This window comes from Ranitomeya imitator, chromosome 6 (assembly GCF_032444005.1).
Source record: "Ranitomeya imitator isolate aRanImi1 chromosome 6, aRanImi1.pri, whole genome shotgun sequence".
NCBI classification, from domain to species: domain Eukaryota; kingdom Metazoa; phylum Chordata; class Amphibia; order Anura; family Dendrobatidae; genus Ranitomeya; species Ranitomeya imitator.
In genome coordinates, this window is record NC_091287.1 from 77608971 (window position 1) to 77632647 (window position 23677).

The 23677-nt window shown below is 40.4% G+C and overlaps 1 protein-coding gene across 1 annotated transcript in view; it reads right to left on the minus strand.

Annotated features, from left to right (window-relative positions):
* Positions 1-3174: 3174 nt before the first annotated feature.
* The window catches only part of VILL (villin like), a 92892-nt gene continuing 72389 nt past the window's right edge, over positions 3175-23677 (minus strand). Inside the window, exons 9-20 of the mRNA XM_069729803.1 lie at positions 22503-22601; positions 20072-20225; positions 19629-19729; positions 16470-16607; positions 15025-15183; positions 13870-14049; positions 13634-13779; positions 12869-13013; positions 11134-11322; positions 9069-9137; positions 6500-6784; positions 3175-4418 (exon numbers count right to left, since the gene is read on the minus strand). Of these exons, the coding sequence (XP_069585904.1) occupies positions 4305-4418; positions 6500-6784; positions 9069-9137; positions 11134-11322; positions 12869-13013; positions 13634-13779; positions 13870-14049; positions 15025-15183; positions 16470-16607; positions 19629-19729; positions 20072-20225; positions 22503-22601 (1779 nt within the window). The 3' untranslated portion in view covers positions 3175-4304. The remainder of the gene's footprint in view (positions 4419-6499; positions 6785-9068; positions 9138-11133; positions 11323-12868; positions 13014-13633; positions 13780-13869; positions 14050-15024; positions 15184-16469; positions 16608-19628; positions 19730-20071; positions 20226-22502; positions 22602-23677) is intronic.

A 23677-nucleotide genomic window follows, 5' to 3' on the forward strand; every position in this document is an offset into this window, starting at 1 on the left:
AAGTGACCCCCCCCCCCTTTTAAAACATAAGTTAACTGGTTTATGACATCTTTGGGAAGCTGAATTCAAACTCCCTAGCCACATGCAGGCCTGATTACTGCTACACCTGTTCTCAATCAAGAAATCACTTAAATGGGACCTGGCTGACAAAGTGAAGTAAACAAAAAAAACCTCAAAAGCTAGACATCATGCTGGTATCCAAAGAAATTTTGGAACAAATGAGAAACAAGGTAATTGAGATCTATTAGTCTGGAAAAGGTTATAAAGCATTTTCTAAAGCTTTGGGACTCCAGTAAACCACACTGAGAGCCATAATCTACAAATGGCAAAAACATGGAACAGTGGTGAACCGTCCCATAAGTGGCCAGCCAACCAAAGTTACCCCAAGAGCACAATGGCGACTCATCCAAGAGGTCACAAAAGACCCCACAACAACAACCAAAGAATTGCAGGTCTCACTTGCCTCAGTTAAGGTCAGTGTTCATGACTCCACCATAAGAAAGAGACTAGGCAAAATTGGTCTGCATGGTAGAGTTCCAAGATGAAAACCGCTGCTTGGCAATGAGAACATAAAACCTTGTCTCAGTTTTGCCAGAAAACATCTTGCTGATCCCCAAGACTTTTGGGAGAATATTCTGTGGACTGAAGAAACAAAAGTTGAACTTTTTGGAAGGTGTATGTCCCATTACATCTGGCGTAGAAGTAACACAGCATTTCAGAAAAGGAACATCATACCAACAGTAAAATATGATGGTGGTAGTTTGATGGTCTGGGGCTGTTTTGCTGCCTCAGGATCTGGAAGACTTGCTGTGGTAAATGGAACCATGAATTCTGCTATCTACCAAAAAATCCTGAAGGAGAATGTCCGGCCATGTGTTCGTGACCTCAAGCTGAAGCACACTTGCGTTATCCAGCAGGACAATGATCCAAAACACACGAGCAAGTTCACCTCAGAATGACTTAAGAAAAATAAAATGAAGACTTTGTAGAGGCCTAGTCAAAGTCATGACTTTAATCCGATTGAGATGCTGTGACATGACCTTAAATAGACGGTTCATGATCGGAATCCCTCCAATATGGCTGAATTGCAACAAGTCTGCAAACACAAGTGGGTCAAAATTCCATTGTAAAATACTAATTGCCAGTTATCGCAAACACTTGGTTGCAGTTGTTGCTGCTAAGGGTGGCCCAACCAGTTATTAGGTTTAGGTGGCAATCGCTTTATCACACAGGGCCCTGTAGATTTGGATTTCTTTTTCCCTTAGTGATAGTAACATAGTAACATAGTTAGTAAGGCCGAAAAAAGACATTTGTCCATCGAGTTCAGCCTATATTCCATCATAATAAATCCCCAGATCTACGTCCTTCTACAGAACCTAATAATTGTATGTTACAATATTGTTCTGCTCCAGGAAGACATCCAGGCCTCTCTTGAACCCCTCGACTGAGTTCGCCATCACCACCTCCTCAGGCAAGCAATTCCAGATTCTCACTGCCCTAACAGTAAAGAATCCTCTTCTATGTTGGTGGAAAAACCTTCTCTCCTCCACACGTAAAGAATGCCCCCTTGTGCCCGTCACCTTCCTTGGTATAAACAGATCCTCAGCGAGATATTTGTATTGTCCCCTTATATACTTATACATGGTTATTAGATCGCCCCTCAGTCGTCTTTTTTCTAGACTAAATAATCCTAATTTCGCTAATCTATCTGGGTATTGTAGTTCTCCCATCCCCTTTATTAATTTTGTTGCCCTCCTTTGTACTCTCTAGTTCCATTATATCCTTCCTGAGCACCAGTGCCCAAAACTGCACACAGTACTCCATGTGCGGTCTAACTAGGGATTTGTACAGAGGCAGTATAATGCTCTCATCATGTGTATCCAGACCTCTCTTAATGCACCCCATGATCCTGTTTGCCTTGGCAGCTGCTGCCTGGCACTGGCTGCTCCAGGTAAGTTTATCATTAACTAGGATCCCCAAGTCCTTCTCCCTGTCAGATTTACCCAGTGGTTTCCCGTTCAGTGTGTAATGGTGATATTGATTCCTTCTTCCCATGTGTATAACCTTACATTTATCATTGTTAAACCTCATCTGCCACCTTTCAGCCCAAGTTTCCAACTTATCCAGATCCATTTGTAGCAGAACACTATCTTCTCTTGTATTAACTGCTATACATAGTTTTGTATCATCTGCAAATATCGATATTTTACTGTGTAAACCTTCTACCAGATCATTAATGAATATGTTGAAGAGAACAGGTCCCAATACCGACCCCTGCGGTACCCCACTGGTCACAGCGACCCAGTTAGAGACTATACCATTTATAACCACCCTCTGCTTTCTATCACTAAGCCAGTTACTAACCCATTTACACACATTTTCCCCCAGACCAAGCGTTCTCATTTTGTGTACCAACCTCTTGTGCGGCACGGTATCAAACGCTTTGGAAAAATCGAGATATACCACGTCCAATGACTCACCGTGGTCCAGTCTATAGCTTACCTCTTCATAAAAACTGATTAGATTGGTTTGACAGGAGCGATTTCTCATAAACCCATGCTGATATGGAGTTAAACAGTTATTCTCATTGAGATAATCCAGAATAACATCCTTCAGAAACCCTTCAAATATTTTACCAACAATAGAGGTTAGACTTACTGGCCTATAATTTCCAGGTTCACTTTTAGAGCCCTTTTTGAATATTGGCACCACATTTGCTATGCGCCAGTCCTGCGGAACAGACCCCGTCACTATAGAGTCCTTCATTTAAAAACTGCATTTTGTGTTGACTTGTATTATCTTTGTCTAATATTTAAATTTGTTTGGTGATGTGAATCACTTAAGTGTGACAAACATGCAAAATAATAGGAAATTAGGAAGGGGGCAAAAACTTTAAAAAAAACTGTATATACTGAAATATTTGTGCATTTATGTTTGTTACCCAATTTTGTTTTTGAAGCAGCCAATTTGCTGTTAACATCTGGTCCAAGCATTTGCTTTACATCAGCCACATAATAAACGAAGAGTCACAAATCAACAATTTGACTACTAACGAAGCGTGTTGTGTGCATACTATGTGTCATGCTGGGTTCCCATTGTACCAGCAATATTTTAACTACCAGATAAAATTAGATGGACCTTTCTTTTAACCAAATAAAAAAAAGGACAATACAGTGATTTTCCACAGTGTTTATTGGATCACATAATAGGATTAAACAAACTACAATAATAAAAAAAGGTCATTTAAAGGTAACATATCGCCATTAAAGGGCAGCCCAATGCTATAGTAACAGATTGTTAGAGGGCAGGAGGAGCTGAGCTGTAATATTGTTTTGCAGAGAAAGATTCACAATAACTTGAATCTTTGTTTGACATCCCTGTTTATTCGGGGTCCAGTGGGCGTACTCACTCACTGACTAGGACCGCCCACTGGACTCTTGTTTTACAGTATGATGCTGGCATTTCAGGCTGCTTGTTTAATGTGACAGATTCCCTTTAAAACAGGAACAGATCTATAGTGTAAGATGTAATTCTACATATAGAAATTTTCCAATATTTACCAGCTTTATCATGGCCACTAAATGTTTTATGGACAGAACAAATATACACATTAGATACCTGTGAGAATATAATAATCCATTCAAAGGGATAAATCTGGTATATAGAAGAAGCAGTGGATATACAGTAGCGGAAAACTCTTTATATATTATAAAATAATACAATTATAAAACAATATCTGTGTTTTTAAAGGCACAATATTCTTAAACCCATTTGTAGCAATTCCAGTTATCTTTAGATGTAAGGAACGAAGCAAAAAAGCAGTGAGAGCAGAATTTCTATCTAAACTTGCTTATATATGAAGCAGGGCCCCTTAAAAGCCATTATGGGATCCTAATTGGGGTTGTGATTGAGGAAAGTGTTGCCATTTGTCATCATGATTTATTGTCCTCTATTTATTTGGAGAGTGCAGAAGTTGAGGATCCATAAAATATTCATGTTAAATCGTGTTGTAGGTAACTCGTGGTACTTGGTCGGTGATCCTGAAGCTAAAACTACAGAAGTTAATTACTTATATGGACACCTCTCTATAAAGACCAAGATAAAAAGTGTAGTGTAGTAGAAATCATTGCGATAAAAGCTGAAATTTGCAGTCTTGCCGTCTGTGACACCACAGTCCATGGATGGAAATGAACACTGGAGGGCATTGGTCGTACGGTCTGCGTAGTTACGTAGTGCTTTAAAGTATACAGTGACTGTATGTGACATTCCCCTCCATAGTTTAAAAAAATTAGAAAATCTATCTATTAAAAGAGACCATTTTGCTTCTTGATATTTTGTTGCTTCCATTTGGGCAGTTGATAGAATTCGGCTTTGGGCATCCCAAATATATTTGCAAAGTCGCCATCAGACAAGTACATCTGTAAAAGGGAAATTTAACTTTTAACTTGTACAAAAATGTTTTTACCTATACACATACAAATACGCTCATGTATATGGATCCCGTCTACTTTTTAAATTGAAGTCTATGGTAAAAGGATTTAAACAAGTTTTCTGATTTTTGTATAAACAAAAAATAAAAGAACGGATCGGTTTGAAACAGAAACAAACGCTAGTACGAACCTAGCAGAATTATAACTGGCTATGAACTTTCACGTGTGCCAGATTTAGTGGATCTAGTGGATTGATGATCTGTAGTTGGTGATGTATGCCAGTCAGCAGCCCCATGTTCAGCACACTGTGATGCCCTGTGTAGTCTGTCATTTATTTTTATTATTGCCAGCAATACTTTCTTCAGCAATTTATGCTGTAATTGCTTTTTTTGTGGGATTGGACGAGGCAGGCTGGTGACACACGTCAATGAGATCCTGGGACACCCGTGACCCTGAGGACGGCTCACTGGTTCTCCTTCCTTTGACCACATCTGGTAGATTTGTAAATGTAGAGATGTAGACTGTCTTACCCTGAAGATAACAAACTTGTCATGTGAATACTGTCTTGTGTTTTTTTTTGTGTAAAAGTGGTGTGTGTGTTATGTAATGTATTGTGGCAATGTACAGCATGTGAAGTGTTAAGTAGAGTATAGTATAGGACAAGCGTAGGATAGCGTAAGTATGGCTTATTGCTAAACCACCTACTGTATAAGACACTGGATAAGGATAATAGGTTTATCATATGAGAAAGGAAGAACTTAAAGAAAGAACTAGCGCAGTGGGTGGGCACCAGTGTTAATAAAAAGGGAAGAGGAGTTAGGAGGTGTTAGCAGAAGTGCAGTATCAGGTAAAAGTTTGGATGCTGTGGGAATGTGTCAACCGTTCGAGGCAGTATGAGGCCAAACTGGAATCCATTATGGACATTTCTGTAACGTTTGGAGCCTAGGCCTTGGGCCAGGTACCAAGGAGCGGGCCTGATCTTCTGACATCTCGAGGTCGGTGGACGTGGAATTACGTGAGGGGCAGATGGCCAGTCCCAGGGGCACTACTGAAGTAAACAAGAACTCTCTGAAGCTGACAGTCAGCAGGCTTAGGGATAGTCAAGAACCAGCAAGTGACAGGGCTGAAGAGGTATTGTGGTAAGGAGGAAATGTGAATTACTGTGCCCTATGCCACATGTCACCACCTGATGAAGTTATACTGACCAGTAAATGTTCGCCTGTTATAAACAACTTGGTGTCCCCTGAGTTGTGTGTGGCGGCTCCCGAGGACAAAACCTGGAGGCAGCGGAGGCCTGTGGCCTACAAGTGAGCGTGATGCACCCCACACCTTACAACACACAGGGACGGGGACACCGAGGACACAGAGGACCTGTCTCCAGATCTAAATAGACCAGTTTTAAGACAGTATTGAATAATGTGAACAGTATTTGATTCATTATAGTCTTCATCCATTACGAGCTAATTTTCTGTTATCTCTGTTGCTTCTTATGTAGAGCACAGCAGTGGAGATGAGTTTGACATCGACTGCTGTGCTCTGCATAGGTAGCGACTAATGATGAGCGAGTATACTCGTTGCTCGGGTCTCCCCGAGTACGCTCGGGTGGTCTCTGCGTATTTTGTAGTGTTCGGAGAATTAGTTTTCATCGCCTCAGTTGCATGCTTTACGGCTGCTAGACAGGCTGAATACATGTGAGGAATGCCTGTTTCTTAGGGAATTCCCACATGTATTCAGGCTGTCCAGCAGCCGTAAATCATGCAGCTGAGCCGAGGAAAACTAAATCGAGTATGCTCGCTCATCACTAGTAGCAACGGAAAAAACAAGGCTCACTTCAGTACACTGAGATGCAGCCAATGACAAAATCATTTTGCCTGTGGCTCTACTTATGTATCTCTAGGTGGGCTCTCATTGCACACAGGATGGCCTCGATCACAGTGCAGGTTGGAGAGTTTTTGCTCCCCAATAGACTGTGGTGCATGGGAAAATCACTAGCTCGACCCCCCCATGCTCTGACACTGTTTCCCAACATAGGGTGCACTGCTTGCTTAAATTTAGAACACACTTCTTACCTCTTTTTTGGTCGGATCTACACCTTCAGGTAAATCTTCAGCAATTTTGTTAAGAAGCAGACTCTTGTCAAAGACCTGATTTCCACTGCTCGGTGTTACTATTTCTACTTTAGGGGGCTTCTGGCTTGGTGCTTGATTTCCATTAGTATTGGCATGATTGCTGTTGCTCTGCGGCAGGCCACCATTGCTATGTGACTGATATGTAGGAACATTTATGTTGTTGTTCTCTGTCTTGGTTGGGGCAACAGACTGATTTGTGCCTTTCAGATTTGTGTTTTGTAAGTCCTAAAATGGTAAAAGTTAAATGAATACAATATAAATATAGATTCCATAGAAGGACTGGATTTCTATTAGGAAAATAAGGCAGACAAGGTAGAGCTGAGCATTTATAAGAACTCGTCACGTTAAATATGGTGTCTGGACTGCAGGCAACATGTTATAGAGCAGAAGTAACTCTACACATTGACATAATGGGAAAAAGTCTGTATAACTGGTATTTAATATATTTATTTAGATGAATTTATATCGCTTCTCTTCTTAATTTAGGAGACTAGTAGACTGTCAATAGGCACACCCCTGCGTAAAACATGATTAAAACACACAGGCCCCGATTTATTTTTATGCCATAAAAGTGATATAAAAGCTTTCAAAAGTTGCAAAAACATTGTTGAAAAACAAGTTTTCATGCCAGTTTCTCTCAGCTCTGCCAAAATGGGGGGACTGGGGATATGACAACACAGCTCATCTAATTCATAGCGAGTTGTGGCATTTCCTACACCAAAAGTCTCACTCCAGTACCTGACTGGAGTAAGATTTCTGACATGATGCACAGAGGCACGCGCCATTGACAAACGCTGCAGATTCATGAAGAAAAGGCGGACACTTCTTCATGAGGAGCGTCTGACTCCACCACACTCAATTATCAAGACCGTTGAGAAAATCACCGGTCTTGATAAATCAGGGCAATAACTCCTTCAGAAACTTTGCTGCCAAGCACTTTTTCTGTAGGTATTCACATAAAAAAATATTCAATAGCATTATATCCTGATTATTGCATTTAACGTACAGTCGCTCAGCGTCTTTAAGCTCACCGTGGGTATGAGTATTCGTATAATTACATCCACTTTGCTTGAACTACAGTATTAGGCTGCCGTCACACTAGCAGGATTTGGTCAGTATTTTACATCAGTATTTGTCAGCCAAAACCAGGAGTGGGTGATAAATGCAGAAGTGATGCATATGTTTCTATTATACTTTTCCTCTAATTGTTCCACTCCTGGTTTTGGCTACAAATACTGATGTAAAATACTGACCACATACTGCTAGTGTGACGGCAGCCTTAAACGCAGCGGGGAAAAAAATGCAGCATTTACGCTTTGTAGAAACAGGTTATCAAAGGAGAACAAATTGTACAAAAAACTAAAAGGTCAAGCACAAATATAAATAGGGATCATAAAAGAAAAAGGCGCAATAAAGACCAATAAGATAAATATAGTCAATAATATATAGTCAACAGAATTTTATTAATAATATTGAATAATAAAACAAAAATTAATAAAAGCTGAGTCAGGTAGTGGAGCTCGTAACACATATAATAATGGATATATTAAAAATATCACTATGCCTCTGGTAGGTTTATAAAGTATTGCATAATGCCCAAAATTGATCAATATATAAACAACATGATAGCACCTTAGAAATACAACATATGTCAAAGAAACCAGTGAAAATAAATTACATTGACAGCTAATTAAAATAATGTATATACCGTAATATAAGTGTGCAAAAAAGTGTGATTCCTAAAACACATACACTGCAGCAAAAAGCTGTGTAATCAGATGAAGTAAAATATAAAGTGCAAACAGTGCTGAGCGGTTAATATGACAATGTTAGCAGCCAATGCGCTAGTAAAAAAGATAAGGTGCGTCACAATAATATATTAAAACATCTCAGTAGGGCATTATTTCCCTAAGGGAAACGTGCTGCCAGGTTTCGGCGCTGTGCCATCTTCCGAGGGGCGTGTTTTACCGGAAGAAGGCACAGGGCCAAAACGCGCATAGGGGACCTGGCAGCACATTTCCCTTAGGTAAATAATGCCCTACTGAGATGTTTTAATATATTATTAACATATTAATATATATATATTAATATTATTGACGCATCTTATCTTTTTTATTAGCGCATTTGCTGCACTTTTTTTGCACATATATTTTGCACACTTATTTTTACACTTATATACGTTATTTTAATTAGCTGTCACTGTAATTTATTTTCACTGGTTTCTTTGACATATGTTGTATTTTTAAGATGCTATCATGTTATTTATATGTTGATCAATTTTGGACATTATGCAATACTTTATAAACCTACCAGGGGCATAGTGATATAATAATGGGTATATTAAATATATGTGTTACGTGCTCCAATACCTGACTCCGCTTTTAGTCATTTTTGTTTGATTATTCAATATTATTAATAAAATTCTGTTTTATTGACTATATTTATCTTATTGGTCTTTGTAGAAACATGGCCTAATGCCTCATCTGGGAAGACAATCCAGCAGACTTACCACACTGATCTGGGAAATAGCAGAGACCTCACCCAGGTTCTTCTTCATGTCTTCATAGGATAAGTCAGACTGTTGGGAAAAGAACATTTCCATTTTAATTAGAAAATAGCTAAGGGAAACTAATATATTTGAATGTTTTGATAGGCTTTATTACTCATTTTTCCATTAACTATTGCCACATGTGTCACACTTACTTTCTAAAAATTCTTATTGACAAATGGTGAACTTTTTGGGTTACATTTCCCTGATCACATACCATCAATCATCATAATAAATGATAGCTGTTGTGTTGACCTATTTTCCTTCTCTCCATGTAGAGAACCCAACCCATGGTAGCTCCCAATTTTCCATTTATTATTAGTGCTTTGTGTCATCTGTTTTTACTTTATTTTACACCCTTGTTGCTTGTTTTTCTCTTCTCAATTTTTTACTTTTGCATCCATTGACTTTTATCAAAGAATCAGGTAACAGATGGAACTCTGAAGTTCAAAGTCAGTCTTCAGTTTTCATCTGTTCTTGGATCCCCGTAGACTAAATAATACACAAATTGCAAATATGGCATGCTCTTAGATTTGATTCCACTTTATACAGTGATGCAACTTGAAGACCGTGGGACTTAATTCAAAATTTTCAACAGGGGACCTTTTAGTCTCCATAGGCTTCAGGTGTGACACAGTGACTAGGGACGGTGGGCGTTTAACTGATCCCTCAAACTAGGGGGCATCCTAGTTTATCCCTGTCCCCCAGAAGGTGGAGATGCCAGGGTCACGTACCTTGCTATGCTCCTATCTTAGTCCTTATCTGTCCCTCCCCCACACAGCGAGGTGTGAGGCTGAAATGTATAGGATTACACTAACTAGACAGACAAAGGAAGACAGGGAGAAAAGAAAACTACTACAATCATACAAATACACTCACAAAACAACAGAGTGGAACGCAGGGGAGTGATAGGTAGCCAAAACCATAGGAGAGGATGAGGATAAGCACTCAAACCAACTCCACGCAGCAAAGAACAAAAACTACAAACACTGAACTCTCTCCTCCAACTCCAAACCAGGCAGAATGAACTAGCACGGGCAATTCCCAAGTGCAAGTGGTGAGCATATATAGAGGGGAGTGGCAAACACAGAACAGCTGATACAATTAAGAATGAAGAGCTCAAGGAGATTAACTGAATTGATTAACCCCTGCAATGACACAGCAAGGAAAAACTGCACTTTTTTAACAGGTTGGTGAAGCAGTTCTAATAACCCATTATAGTTATGTCCCAGACTGTACAACTACATGAAATCTAATATAAAACCATGATGGAATATGTTCTGCTCCAAATGTAGCTTTAGATTGTATTATATTCTGTAGTTGCTATTGTGGCTGGGTCTCATTATTGTGCCAGACTGTGGACCCACCAGAAAACGCTCTAGTTCTCTTCTTGATCAATTTCACTCTAATGATAGAAGCACTATCAAACACCATATTGTCTCTAGGATATATACTATGGTCCTAGTTCATCAAGACTGGTATTTTTTACCCAGGTCTCGATGAGGAGGTGTGCTGGAGTCAGATGATCTTAAGTCATTAAGAGGCACATGCTTCTTAATGAGTCAGGAGCATCTTAAACATGGAATACACCTCTGTTTGTGCCTCGCCACAAATCTTACTCCATTTTCCAAATTAGATGAGCCGGGTTGCCAAGCTCTGTCTGCTTTTTCAGAGCTGTTGTAAAATGGCTTGAAATTGCCAAAAATTGCAAAATCTTAGAGCAGCTTCACATTGTGCCCAAATTTTGTGATCTTTCGATGCTTTTTACACCAGAATTTTGGCATAAAAGCTTTGATTAATTGATCCCTGAATTCTTCTAAGCCAGCACTAAATCCTATTATTTTCCTAGGGCCATTCATAGTGTTCACTGTCAGGTGTATTTATATCTTCGATCCTACGCCTGCTTTCATATTAACCTTAAACAAAATTTACTGAAAGTCAATGCACCTTTAGTATCTCATTAATCGAAAAAAAACAATAACTTAACATCAGATACAATCTATGACTGTAGAGAAACTGATCTTACACTCCATTTGTGAGAATCCCAAGCACTGAACCAGCCGGTGAAGGTAGGAGGCTCATGTCCTTGCTTTACTATAACTATTGGAGTTGATAAGTCTCGGCCGGCGGGATGAGATTTCAGGTATTCTTTTGTAGAGTTAATGGATTCATTCTTCTCATACTCATTTGCTGACTTGCCAATCCAAAGGAAAAGCTGAAGTAAACAATAAGAAATAAATATTTTTAAGGTCAGCTGTAAAAAGGCATTTTAGTCTGTTCTAGTAATCTCCACAATCAATGTGAACAACTTGACAAAATTCCCATTGAAGCTGATAGTAAAGTCTGTTGGTGCTTTCAGTTTGGCTGAGTTACTATTCCTATCTGTACATGAAGTGGTGAAATGTGAAGTTTGTGAGTCCCAACTGAAATCTCCAAAAGGGACCCCAACTATCATGGGTCTGTAATAGTATTCGTCTTCTCTGTGCTGAAGAGATTTTTGGGCCCCTCCAGGCTCCAGAGGAGCATCTGCAACCCCTGCACCCACTACAGTGTCGACCTGTGTACAACTACTTGTTATATGTACGTGCTATGTACCGGGAAACACTTCTGTATTTTTGTTTGTATTTTTATATCAGAGCTTCTCAAATTGTAAGGTGGCAGGTGAGGAACATCTGCAGGGACAGGTATAGCAGAAGTTATGATATGCTGCACACGTCTTTTACAGGATGCACCAACTTCTGATTTAGCAACAAAATTACCTCATTCTAATATTATACTGGGAGACAAATGAGAGATAAATCAAATAATCTTTAATTCTGTCATTGACTTTGATCAATGGTGAAGCTAAGACATCGCCAAGCTCTGGCTGGTAAACCTTGTTTTGTCCTTCTACCACCACCATTCCCTGAAGGCCCATTTAGACAGGCTACGAAACAAGGAACAAGTGTTACCAATTGTAGACCCATTTAAACAGGCTGGCAGACACCCAATGGATGAACAAAATGAAGTCTTAAACATCTTCATTCTTGGCAGCACGCAAATAGTACATGTGCTACCGATGATAGAAAACAGAAAATTTATATTAAAGGGGTTGTCCGGCCTTAGGCTACAAGTATGCACTCATTCAATATGACAGCGCGCTGTGAGGATTCTCTGGTGTCGGCGCTGGGTGCGGAAGGTGCGTGACCGCAAGTATGTGATTTGCATACATGTAGTCGCATGCCGACTAGACATGTGTGGCCTCTCTCAATGCAAGTGTATTGAATGAGGGCTGACACAGTCTAGTTAGAATGTGGCTGGAAGTATGGAGATCGAATACTTGTGGTCACACTACCGCCTGCTTCTGGCATGGACAATGGATTACACAACCCCTGATCAGCTAGCGGTAAACTAAGCACTAGACTGTGACCAAAAGGGCATTCTATCTACTTACAATGGCCTTGCTCATCTACCATCTTGAGTAAATTTCTAGTTTGTAGAGAAGGTATTCATAAAGAAGCAAAACCCAATATATCCTGAGATGCATGGCACGAGCTGTTAGACAGACATGCAAAATAAGTTTACATCTGGCAAATGCTATCTGACACGTCAAGTCAACGTTTATATTTTTATTATTGCGATAAATTGTCTACCATAACAGAATTCAAGAATAGCTAATAGTAGGCACATCAGTTTTTGAAAGAATTCCTCTGCTGGTTGCTTTGGTTTTAGCGTATATAATAATTTCTTTGTTTCTTTCTGCTCTGTCAGACATGACATACCTCTTCCCAAGTATCAAGTAACATCACATCATCTTCATCAAGGTCACTCTGGTCGAAATCTACCACTTCCGTCATAATGAAACGACCAGTTTGATTGGAGCACTCAAAGAGTCGGGGCTTGTACTGCACTACAGTCTCCTGGAATCTGCACAGAATATTAGAGATCAAACTTAGCAAAGGCCAATTAGTAGCAATTCATAAAATAGAGCGGTAATTTAGTTCTGTAATAATCTCTTACAGCTTCAAAATATTTTTTAAATGTTTCTATTCTATTTTGGAAAAAGAAAATAGCAAAACATAGAAAGTAAAAAACAAAAGTAAAAAAAGCAATATATTGCATTTATTATCTCCTAATTGATTCCTACACGTAAATAATTTTTTTGCTCTATGGGAACAGTTTTAATGAAAACTACTTACAGAGTTGCTTAAGGTTGCATTTAGGAAGTAAATGAACATTAAATGAACATAGCCTTTAAAACATAATATATTTCTACATTTAAAATGCTTACTGTGTGAAAACAGGGACGATTATTGGGGGAATATTAATCCTTGAAAATGATTGGAGATCAGCTACAGAACCAGACATAGCCTCATACATTTGGTTATGTTGTGTGGGGTACTATAGTGAAACGCTGTGGCTATTTTGTTTTGTAGACTTTTGGGTGAAGCCAAGGGATCAAACCATCAACCAATAGCCACTTGTTAGCCAACGTTACATTTTCGAAATACTTCTTTATATATATATAGTAATCTAATTGCACCTGCCTCTTATCGCTGGAATATGATGATTTTCCACCCAGAGCCACCCAGAATTCAGCAGGCTCTTGACCCTCCAGGATGGTTTGCTTATCTTTGTTGGAGATAATATTTGCCACCGTCTTTGCCATTTCCCTCTCATCTCCACTGCAGCCCTGAGGGATAAAGTACAGTTACAAGGATATGAAAAACTGACCATACAACCATGCCATAAGGTCGATGTGGAAAGTGAAGTCTATACTGACCTTTCCACACCACAGGTAGCACACGTTGTCCTTCTTCAGTACAAATACATCATTGGAATTCAGAGAAGCAGCTCTGGCCGGGACCTCGGTGGCCTTCGTGTTGTATTCATCGGTTCCCCTGACCTGAAACAGTCGGATTGCAGGCACCGGTTCTGTATTTCCACTGCGACTGGTTCCTCCCTATTACACCAATCAAAATGTGCTTGATATGAAATGACATAGTACATTATTATGTCTCTAAAAATCTACCAATATCTTTGTGTTACAAAACAAAAAGTAGGCCTTCATACCTCCAGCTCCCTGTGTACCTGCACAGACTGCACATATGGTATATCTCCCTTTACGTGGTCCACAAATGAAAAGAAGGCCACCTCCTTTCATTGTTTCATGGTCCATTTCTGTTGCTCATGTGGCCATTCCTTGGGGCTTTTGTGGTGGATAAGGGTTAATATGGGCAACCTGATTGGTCAGTGGCTACACAGCCCAATATGCATACGTGTTCTAACACCTTTCTATTATCATTTTTAGCATTTCTGCTATAATTGCTCATCTGTGGGTTTGAATCATACTGGCCTATCTATCATCAGATATGACACATTTGAATCATACTGGTTCACGATTTTCACAAGTTGCAATTTCTTGGGCCATTTTTGGTAAAACATTTTTATTTATTGCATCCTATGGTCATCTAAACAGTGCGTGCATTAAATTATTTACCCATCGCTGGCTTGGGCTGTGTCCAGTGCTGCTCCATTATCTCATGCATCTTATACCCACAGTTTTAACCAGCAGACTCTCACAGTGTCTTTTGTGTGGACCAGAAGTCACTTTCTAAATGTAAGTCCATGAAACTCAGAGCAGGGTGGTCAAAGGATCATTATTCTGCTGTGCAAAGCAGGCAAGCCAGAGCTGTGGACAAATGATGTTGTAGAGGGCCGGAGCTGCGCTGGAAATGGCAGAAGACAGAAACCGGGAAGTAATTTAATGCGTTCACTGTTCACATATAACTGAGGGCTAAGAGAAGGTGCAATAAAAATATACTACTGGAGTGGTCCTATAACCACTCTCGTGCCTCCCCTTGAAAGTAGGACATTGAAAGTCCTCGAAAGCAGCGACCATGGAGATGATATAATACACAACAGAGGACAATATTACCTCATAGATAATCATCTTTCCTTTAAAAATGGCCTGGAAGTGTTTTGGCTCTTTTCCCATGGTCACCCGTATTTGTACGGGCTGATCTTGGTATTTGCGGTCCAGCTCTACAGCATGAAAGGCGCATGCTGTGATCTCATCTTGTGTGGCATGGCGGCCCTGCCAGTATGAAACAAAATATTATTATAAATAAAAGACAGAGCATTAAAATACGATCATACCGGCAAATGACACTATAACTCAGCAATGTGGATAAATGAACATTAAAGGTGTTGCACCAAGTTAATAAGTTATCCTGTATTGATTTGATAGAGGATAATTAATTGATCCTCTGGGGTCTAATAGAACCCCAGAATGGGACCCCACCAAGTCCCTACCAAGACCCAGAATAAGGTTATGAAGAGCTGTGTGGTAAACGAGCACAAGTCAATGATGTACACATCGGCTTTATTAATTCTCTGCCAGAGATAGCCAAATTCTGAATACTCGGTGGGGGTCCTAGCGGATGGGACCACTGCTGTCAAAATGTTCAATCACTATATAGGGGGATAAGTTACTGGCACGGCACAACTCTTTAAAGAGGACCTAAACAATCGGCATGTCTAATTTAGTAAATTCTTGAATTTCTTATAAAACAACAGTTCGGAAGAATCTTTTCTTACAACTTTGTATTGTGCCATCTCTCCGTTATTCCTCTGGGAAAAGACAACAAAGGACTCATGATCAGAGTTTCTTTTAGTCACTTTTCTTTTTTTGTCTTGTGGTATTTATTGTCGTTTTTCCGTCAAATTCTTGAAAATGGTGCACATGGGTACATGAATTTTTTTTCACACAATCAAAAAAGGTTCTTTATTTTTATATTTCACCTACTTAGTGCCAAAAGTCACATGGTCCCTTAAAATGTCACATGCAATCTAAGGCAGTGTTCACACATTCTACTAGTACTTGGTCAGTATTTTACCTCAGTATTTGTAAGCCAAAACCAAAAACTTACAAATACGGAGGTGAAATACTGAACATGTGAACAAGGCCTAACATTAGAGCAAAAAATTCTGGAGTTCAAAATCACTCCAGGGAGACACTGAAGAACATTTCCATAAAAAATGTGCAACTTTTTAAAAATTCGCAAATAATGACTCCATGGCAAACATCTGGATTACAAAAACCAGACCTACAATGGCAAATAAAAAAAAACAGCAACAAGTTGAACATAGAATTTAAAACAGTCACAACTTAGAAGAATTGAGAGCAAAACTGTAAAACATTGGCAAAAATGCAGTTGTTAGTATGAAAAAAATTAGCAAAAAAATGTGTAGCAGCACAACTCTTTGACAAGTGGAACAGTTACAATGAGTTGTCAATGTATTTACACTTGTCCAGGAATAATAAAAGGAAAAGCAAAATGCAAAGTCCTAAGAAAAAGAGAAAAAGATGCTGCCACTTACCAGCCACATGTACAACAGATAATTTGGTTTCCCTGATTTGATGTATGTGTACAGCACCAGATAACAATCTCCTCCATAGAATCTCCCATATGTTTTTGGATCAACTGCTTTCAGCTCCAGATTTTCAATTCTCCAAATCTATAAAAAAAAAGAGTACAAAACTTAAATTAATTTACAGAATGATCATTCATGTGAATTATTCCCTGGAAGTGAATTTTAAGTTCATAAATTTTACAGACAGGAGCAAATGATAGGAGCTCTTTCTTTCTTTCGTTGGGAGGACCTGTGTCCATTTTTAACGTCAGTATGGCATCTGTTTTTCTCATATACAAAAACATAATTCCACTCTTCTCCTACACATTAAACAGTAACATAAGGAGAGCACTCTGATGACATATGGGTGACATCCATGTACTGTTCATTTTTATTATAGACCCAGTGATTTTTAATGGGTGATTTTGATTCGCAAAATGTTTCCATTTCTTTTTGCTTACAATTGGTCTTCAAACCAATAGACATCGGAGAGTATGCCCTTTGACTACAATGGGTATATGTTCATTCTGTGAAAGACTCAGAACACATACATGAAACACGGTTGTCTAAACGAGGCCTTAAAGTCTATTTAAAATCTATTTAAACCTATAATAAGAATTGTATTAGTCCAATTATGCTTAAAAAGATTTGCAAATAGTGTAGGAAAAGTGGTTGTCTTGGACTTTAACACTGAAGGCTTATCCTTGGGATAGGTCATCATGGTCAGATCAGTGGGGATTGGACAAATGGCACCCTCACCAATCAGCTGTTCCCGGGTGCAAGCAATGGCAAGAACTGCTCAGTTGTGGAGTACCAGTCCACAGCCAGAATAACGATGGTAGAGCTTTGAAATAATGCAACTTAGTAGTACTGGCTGCTGCAGGCATCGGGAAGGGCTGATCGACGGGAGTCTGGGTGTCATACACCGACCAATCAGATACGGATGACCTATCCTAAGGATAATGTGGCACCCCAGGAGTCCGGTTGCCACAATGGCATTGCCTTCCTCACAGGGGGGGTGATGTCATGCCTGGAGGTAAGAAGGGATCCACTTAGCAGGTAACACAAACATACAACACCTTCCTAACTCCACACCAAAAGGGGGAGCTTAAAACCCGGTTTCAGGGTAGCTTCCCTGTAAGTTCTGGTCTCGAAGCGACATTAGAGAGTTCAGTGTGAGACAGTGAAGGGAGAGGAGGCATGTGAGGAGAGAGACTGGGAGAAGAGCTGTGACTGAGCTCTTCCCAGGATTAAGCGCAAAAGAAACCGGTCACCGGAGTCCGTGGTTACACGGGTACTAAAGGCCCAGCAGCTAGAACCGGAGGGCAGGAGATTGCAGGTCTCCTGGCCCATCTGACACCTGGAGGCACCACAGCAAGTCAGGAACCTGGGGCTGCCAGTGAGAAGACCGTGCCCATGAAAGGTCCATGCTGTCAACCATACGGGTTAGGAGAAACAGACACTGAGAAGAACTTGGGTAAAGCTTCAGGCAGCAAGGGACAGAGAATTCAGCGCTGAAGGAAGGCCTCCGAACCCACCTGGCTAGGTGGATCCCAAGCTACTCCCAGGCTGCCTGGACCGCATTAACACCTGTAACCTGTGCCTTGGACTGCACCTGCAATTTCACCAGTAAAAGGTAAAGGAAACTGCAATACCTGTGTCCTCCAATTATTTTCTGCACCCTCAGTCCTGCACCCTACTATCTATCATCCCTTACCAACTGCACAGGTAGCCCTGGGAACTAAGCTCTACCTGTGGGGAGCTATATCAACTCTGCTGCAACACCATCAGCCCCAGTGGTTCCTTTAAGCAGCGTCGGCTATCCCTGGCCGAGCATCACAGGTGGCGTCACAAATATTTCTCCATAGTCTTTATTTGCCACTACACTTCATCCCCTTTAATTGGACGCCCAGGTCCACGGACCGGGTCACCGCTGCCGTGACCTTCCCCTTTAAGTACCGCCAGACCCAGCCCGAGTACCCCACGGTCCTAGCGGGTGCTCCAATAGCCCATCAGTGTTAAAGTCTCAGACAATCCTGTTAAAAATTCTCAATAAGTTTTCTGTACAGCTCCTATCCAGCCCTATATGTTTACATGGTAACAGACTAATAAACCCTGTGTCATCTGAACTGGCGATTCTAGTTGGTGTGAATCAATTCACAGGACTCTGCCCATCGGCCATGTCAGTAACCTGTGGTCAATTGATGGGAGCGACATCATCTGCGCTTTTCCTTTCAATTAGCCAACACGACATGCATGTTATGCTGCAACAATGATGTTGCGCCAGGCCGGCTAATTAAAAGAATTTAAAACATTTATTTGAGTAATCAGAATTTTACAAAAATTTGCAGATTTTTTGTATTCCGCATTGTGAAAATTCAGCAAAATGGTGGCTAGCTGAGGCCGCCATCTTGCTGAACAGTAGAGGACTGGTAAAAAAAGGTTAAAAAGAAAACAAAAACATACTCACCTCACCGCTCACCTTTCTACCCCGCCACTGCTCCCTGCACACTGTCCTGTCCTCTAAGCCTCTGTTGTACCTCATTTTCCCACTCGGGGTTCACAGTAGGCCAGATTAGGCTCTGGAGTCCACTGCACATGCTCCGGGGCTTACTTGAGGCCAGATGTCTCAGCCTATAGGGAACATCAGACTACTTCTTTCGGGCACAGACCCTGGAGGGTGACCGCACATACATAGTTAACTCTGGGGCCTGCTCATGGTCAGAAGCCCCCACCTAGTGTTAACACTGGGCTGTAGATACGACACAATGGAGACATAAAGGACCGGACAGCGGACAGGGAGCAGCTGGAGAGGTGAGCATAAGTATTTTCTTAATTTTTACATCTTTCGTTTATTATGTTCTGGCAAATTTTGTCAGATCCGCTCATCTCTAGTAACAAGTGCTGTATAGTTGGAAGTGAATATCATCATAGTACTGTGTTCGGCTAAAAAGTTGGACACCACGCAAAAGAGGTCAAACATTTTATACTTAGACTGTTCAGAAAAATTTGTAGATTTATCAGTAAAATGTCTGACATCATTTTTTGGCTATACAGACAGAGGCCGTCAGAGAGAAGAACAACCTAAGGCTTCTTTGATGCCTGTGGAAAACATTATCTACTCACCTCCACATTCCCTGAAGCATCATCCACCATCCGCTGTTCTGCTGCTAAGTCAGGTCTGGCATACAGCTCATTAATGTCAAATTTCACTTGATCCACCTTAGCTAAACAGAGCAGAGTTTTAATTAAAGCTCACAATCCATCACAGAGGAGTCCAAACTATTCAGTGTATGATCCCTCTTATCTTTATCAGAAATAGCCAGATATTTCACTGACATTGGTAAAATCCAGCAATACTAATGTAATTTTTAGTCTGATAACAAGAGTTTGTTTTCCCTCCCTTTACACAGCTCGATTCTCTCACCAATTATCTAATCTGAACGCATTTAACAGATTCTATGGTCAGGGTAATTAAATGGCTGAGCTTAGACCCATTGACCATCATTGCTGTTAACCATCTCTTTTATTATATTCTTCAATACCAGATAAATGTGAAGGCTTCTTACCAATCTTGCCCACGTTGTGGGTTTTTCCAAGTCCTTGCGTCTCTCCAAAATGTTTCCAATTCTGGAAAAGCTGTTTAAACATGGTTGACTCAGCTCCGTCATTCACCACCTCCACATTAGTTGTAGCCGGATATCCTTTGCCCTGTATGAAACCCTACAAACAAGGCATATTAAAAAAAAAACATTAAGATTAATTAGAAAACGGCAATCAGAAGCTCTAAGTCTTACCAGGGAAATAAATAGATGACTCTCAATAGATGGAAACACATTGAGAAAGAACCGCTAAACCCAGATGAAATTAACGTCTGGCTTAAAATAGGGCAAGAAAAAAGGATTTATTCAAAACAATTAAAATAATCAGCAGCTAAGTGATAAGAACCATACATACTGCCATATAGTACCAAATATGCGAAGTATCCAAATAATTCAATTAAAATGCTTACAAATGTGAGTCCCTTATGGGGAGAGTGAGTTACACAATGCACATAAAGTACTGTGAAATATGTTGGCACCATAGAAGCAAGCCTAATCAATAAATACAAATAATATAGTTTCCACGTAATACTGCAATTCAGTTCTTAAATAAATGTTCCATACACTGCTAAGTACTGCGTGATTTGATTTTACCCAAGGGGGCTTTTAGTAAATAAGGACATAAGACAAATGTCCAGCTTACAGCCCACCCTATAAGTATCTGTAAAGTCGACGGTCACACCACTATAAAAGTCTGGCCATATCGTCAGAGAATTCAATCCACACTGTAAGGCTGAACCAATTCCAAGGGCCACAGTAAGATGTAAATAGTTATTAAGATCCGAGACATTTACGGCATAGTGAAAGTATATACCATAAATATGTGATGTCATTAATGAGTGGTGTTGGCTCCACTTCCAGGACTCTGACATCTAACTGCGGTATGGACAACACTTTCTTCAGCTCACACTCTAGAAGGACACCATGCATGGGGCTCTCTTTATCTTAGTTTCTGTGATTTGCTGAAATTACCGTGCTTCACTACTACAAGTACTCCAGTTGATAGCCGCATACATGGATGCCAACTCTCCACTTCATCTACTCATCACTGAGAACCACAAGGGTCACGTGACCCCATTCTACAGATAAGTAAGAGAACCAAGGATGGCCAGACAAAGCACCATTACTCACGCCGGCTTCCACAAAGCACCATTACTCAGGCTAGCTTCCACAAAGCACCATTACTCAGGCTAGCTTCCACAATGCACCATTACTCAGGCTAGCTTCCACAAAGCACCATTACTCAGGCCGGCTTCCACAAAGCACCATTACTCAGACTGGCTTCCACAAAGCACCATTACTCAGGATAGCTTCCACAATGCACCATTACTCAGGCTAGCTTCCACAATGCACCATTACTCAGGCCGGCTTCCACAAAGCACCATTACTCAGGCCGGCTTCCACAAAGCACCATTACTCAGACTGGCTTCCACAAAGCACCATTACTCAGGCTAGCTTCCACAATGCACCATTACTCAGGCTAGCTTCCACAAAGCACCATTACTCAGGCCGGCTTCCACAATGCACCATTACTCAGGCCAGCTTCCACAAAGCACCATTACTCAGGCCGGCTCCCACAAAGCACCATTACTCAGGCTAGCTTCTACAATGCACCATTACTCAGGCCGGCTTCCACAAAGCACCATTACTCAGGCTAGCTTCCACAATGCACACCACTCTTCTTCGCTTTAACATGGAACATACATGTGAGCAGTCACTGACAGCAATGGCCCCCAAACTGCAGGTTGTACACCCCTAATTTACACAGTTAGGTTTGCAAATAACTACTATGAGAAACAAAAAAAAGAATGAGAGTTTGCATCAGATCTCTACCATCGAGAGGCCGCCAAGGGATCAGCCCACCAACCATTAGGCTATGTTCACATGCAGCATTTTTGCAGTTTTTTATGCAGCCAAAACCTGCTCTCTTGTTAGTAAAAATGCTGCATTCAAAGCACGGTTTTTATGCTGCTTACATGTTTTGTCCACAGTACACGTTTAATAAAGTTTGTTTTATACACAAATAGAACAAACAATGCGGCAAAACCAGTTTGCTACATTTTTGCAGCATTTTTAAACTTTCTCATTTCTTTTTATGGGTGCAAAAATGCTGAAAGAATTGACGTGCAGCAGATTTAAGAAATGCTGCAGTTCTCAAATTCAATCAGAAAAAAACCAGGCATGTTCATGAGATTTCTGTAATCTCATAGTCTTTGCTGGTACTGTAAAATGAAGCTTTTTCTTTGTTTAAAAAGATGCTGCTAAAATGCTGCGTATGAACATACACTTACTGTACTTTTCTATTTTATTATTTATTAAAAAACTTTTCTGGCTTAAGGCAAGAAGATTTCTCTATTTATACTGTGTTACTATTGTGTAATGTGATTATTGCACTTACCACTGCTCGGCTGAAAGCTGCTCTCTTCTCCTCTGGACTGGAATCTTTCCCCCTCCAGACAAAAATCTTGACTCCTCCCTGATCTAGGATGTGACAGTCCTGCAGCAGGAAGGACACAAGTCAAAACCTCTTGCGAGTATAATCCGTATGCTGGAGAAAGCCCACATTTGGTTCTGTGTCTAGCTTCCTATTATTTAGTAAAGTCAGTGTCAGCTACAGTAAACATTAACTTCAGGGGATTCTTTAATGTTAGGTCAACCTTTGTACAGGATTATACATTTGCGTTTATTTGTTTTCAAAGTGCAAATTTAAGAAACTTCCTAAATAGTCTCCATTAAACATTTTCTATCATTTTGATGCAGCAGAATGCCTGTTAGTCTGTCAGGTAGCTGAATGCTCCGCAAAACAGATACAAATCTATCAGAGCTTCTTCTCCTGCTCCTGCTAGCTCTCGCTGCTCAAATCTCCCTTCTCTCAGTTTTAACGATAGCAGGAGGGAGGAGATTGTAAATACTGTAGATCTGCAATGGGGAAAATATGGGTCGACCGCGGACTTTAAACAATCACGGATCGGCAACATGAAAGCTGATCTGTGAATAATTAATGGCCTGTTTAGACCAGCCGCCTACACTTCTATTTGTATGTAGAACATGATGTTATTCGCAGCCCATCTCCCATTTACACTAGGCCATGTGCTGCCAAGGATGATGATTTTTAAGCTTGATAAAAAATTATCACACCCAATAAACAAACGTTTTTCTTGTTCTTCAGGTGATTGCTGGTCTCTTTAGACTGGCTGATAATTGGGAACAAGCGTTCCAAAGAATACTTATTCCCTGATTATTGGATGCTAAATAAGCCTTATCTTGGAGGGCAGTGAAAACAGGCTATAGACAAGGAGGATAGTGTAATGTATACTAAAGCAAGTGAAGACAGCAGTACCCTGGATACACACAGCCCTTACACTCAGCATGTATTACAGGGAGAGACAGTCCCACAAGAGAGAAATCTAAAACTTGGATCAAGCTGCAAACTGTATGTATGAGTTATGCACCTACAGTGGGGAAAATAAGTATTTGATACGCTGCCGATTTTGCAAGTTTTCCCACCTACAAAAATGGAGAGGTCTATAATTTTTATCGTAGGTAAACTTCAACTGTGAGAGACAGAATCGA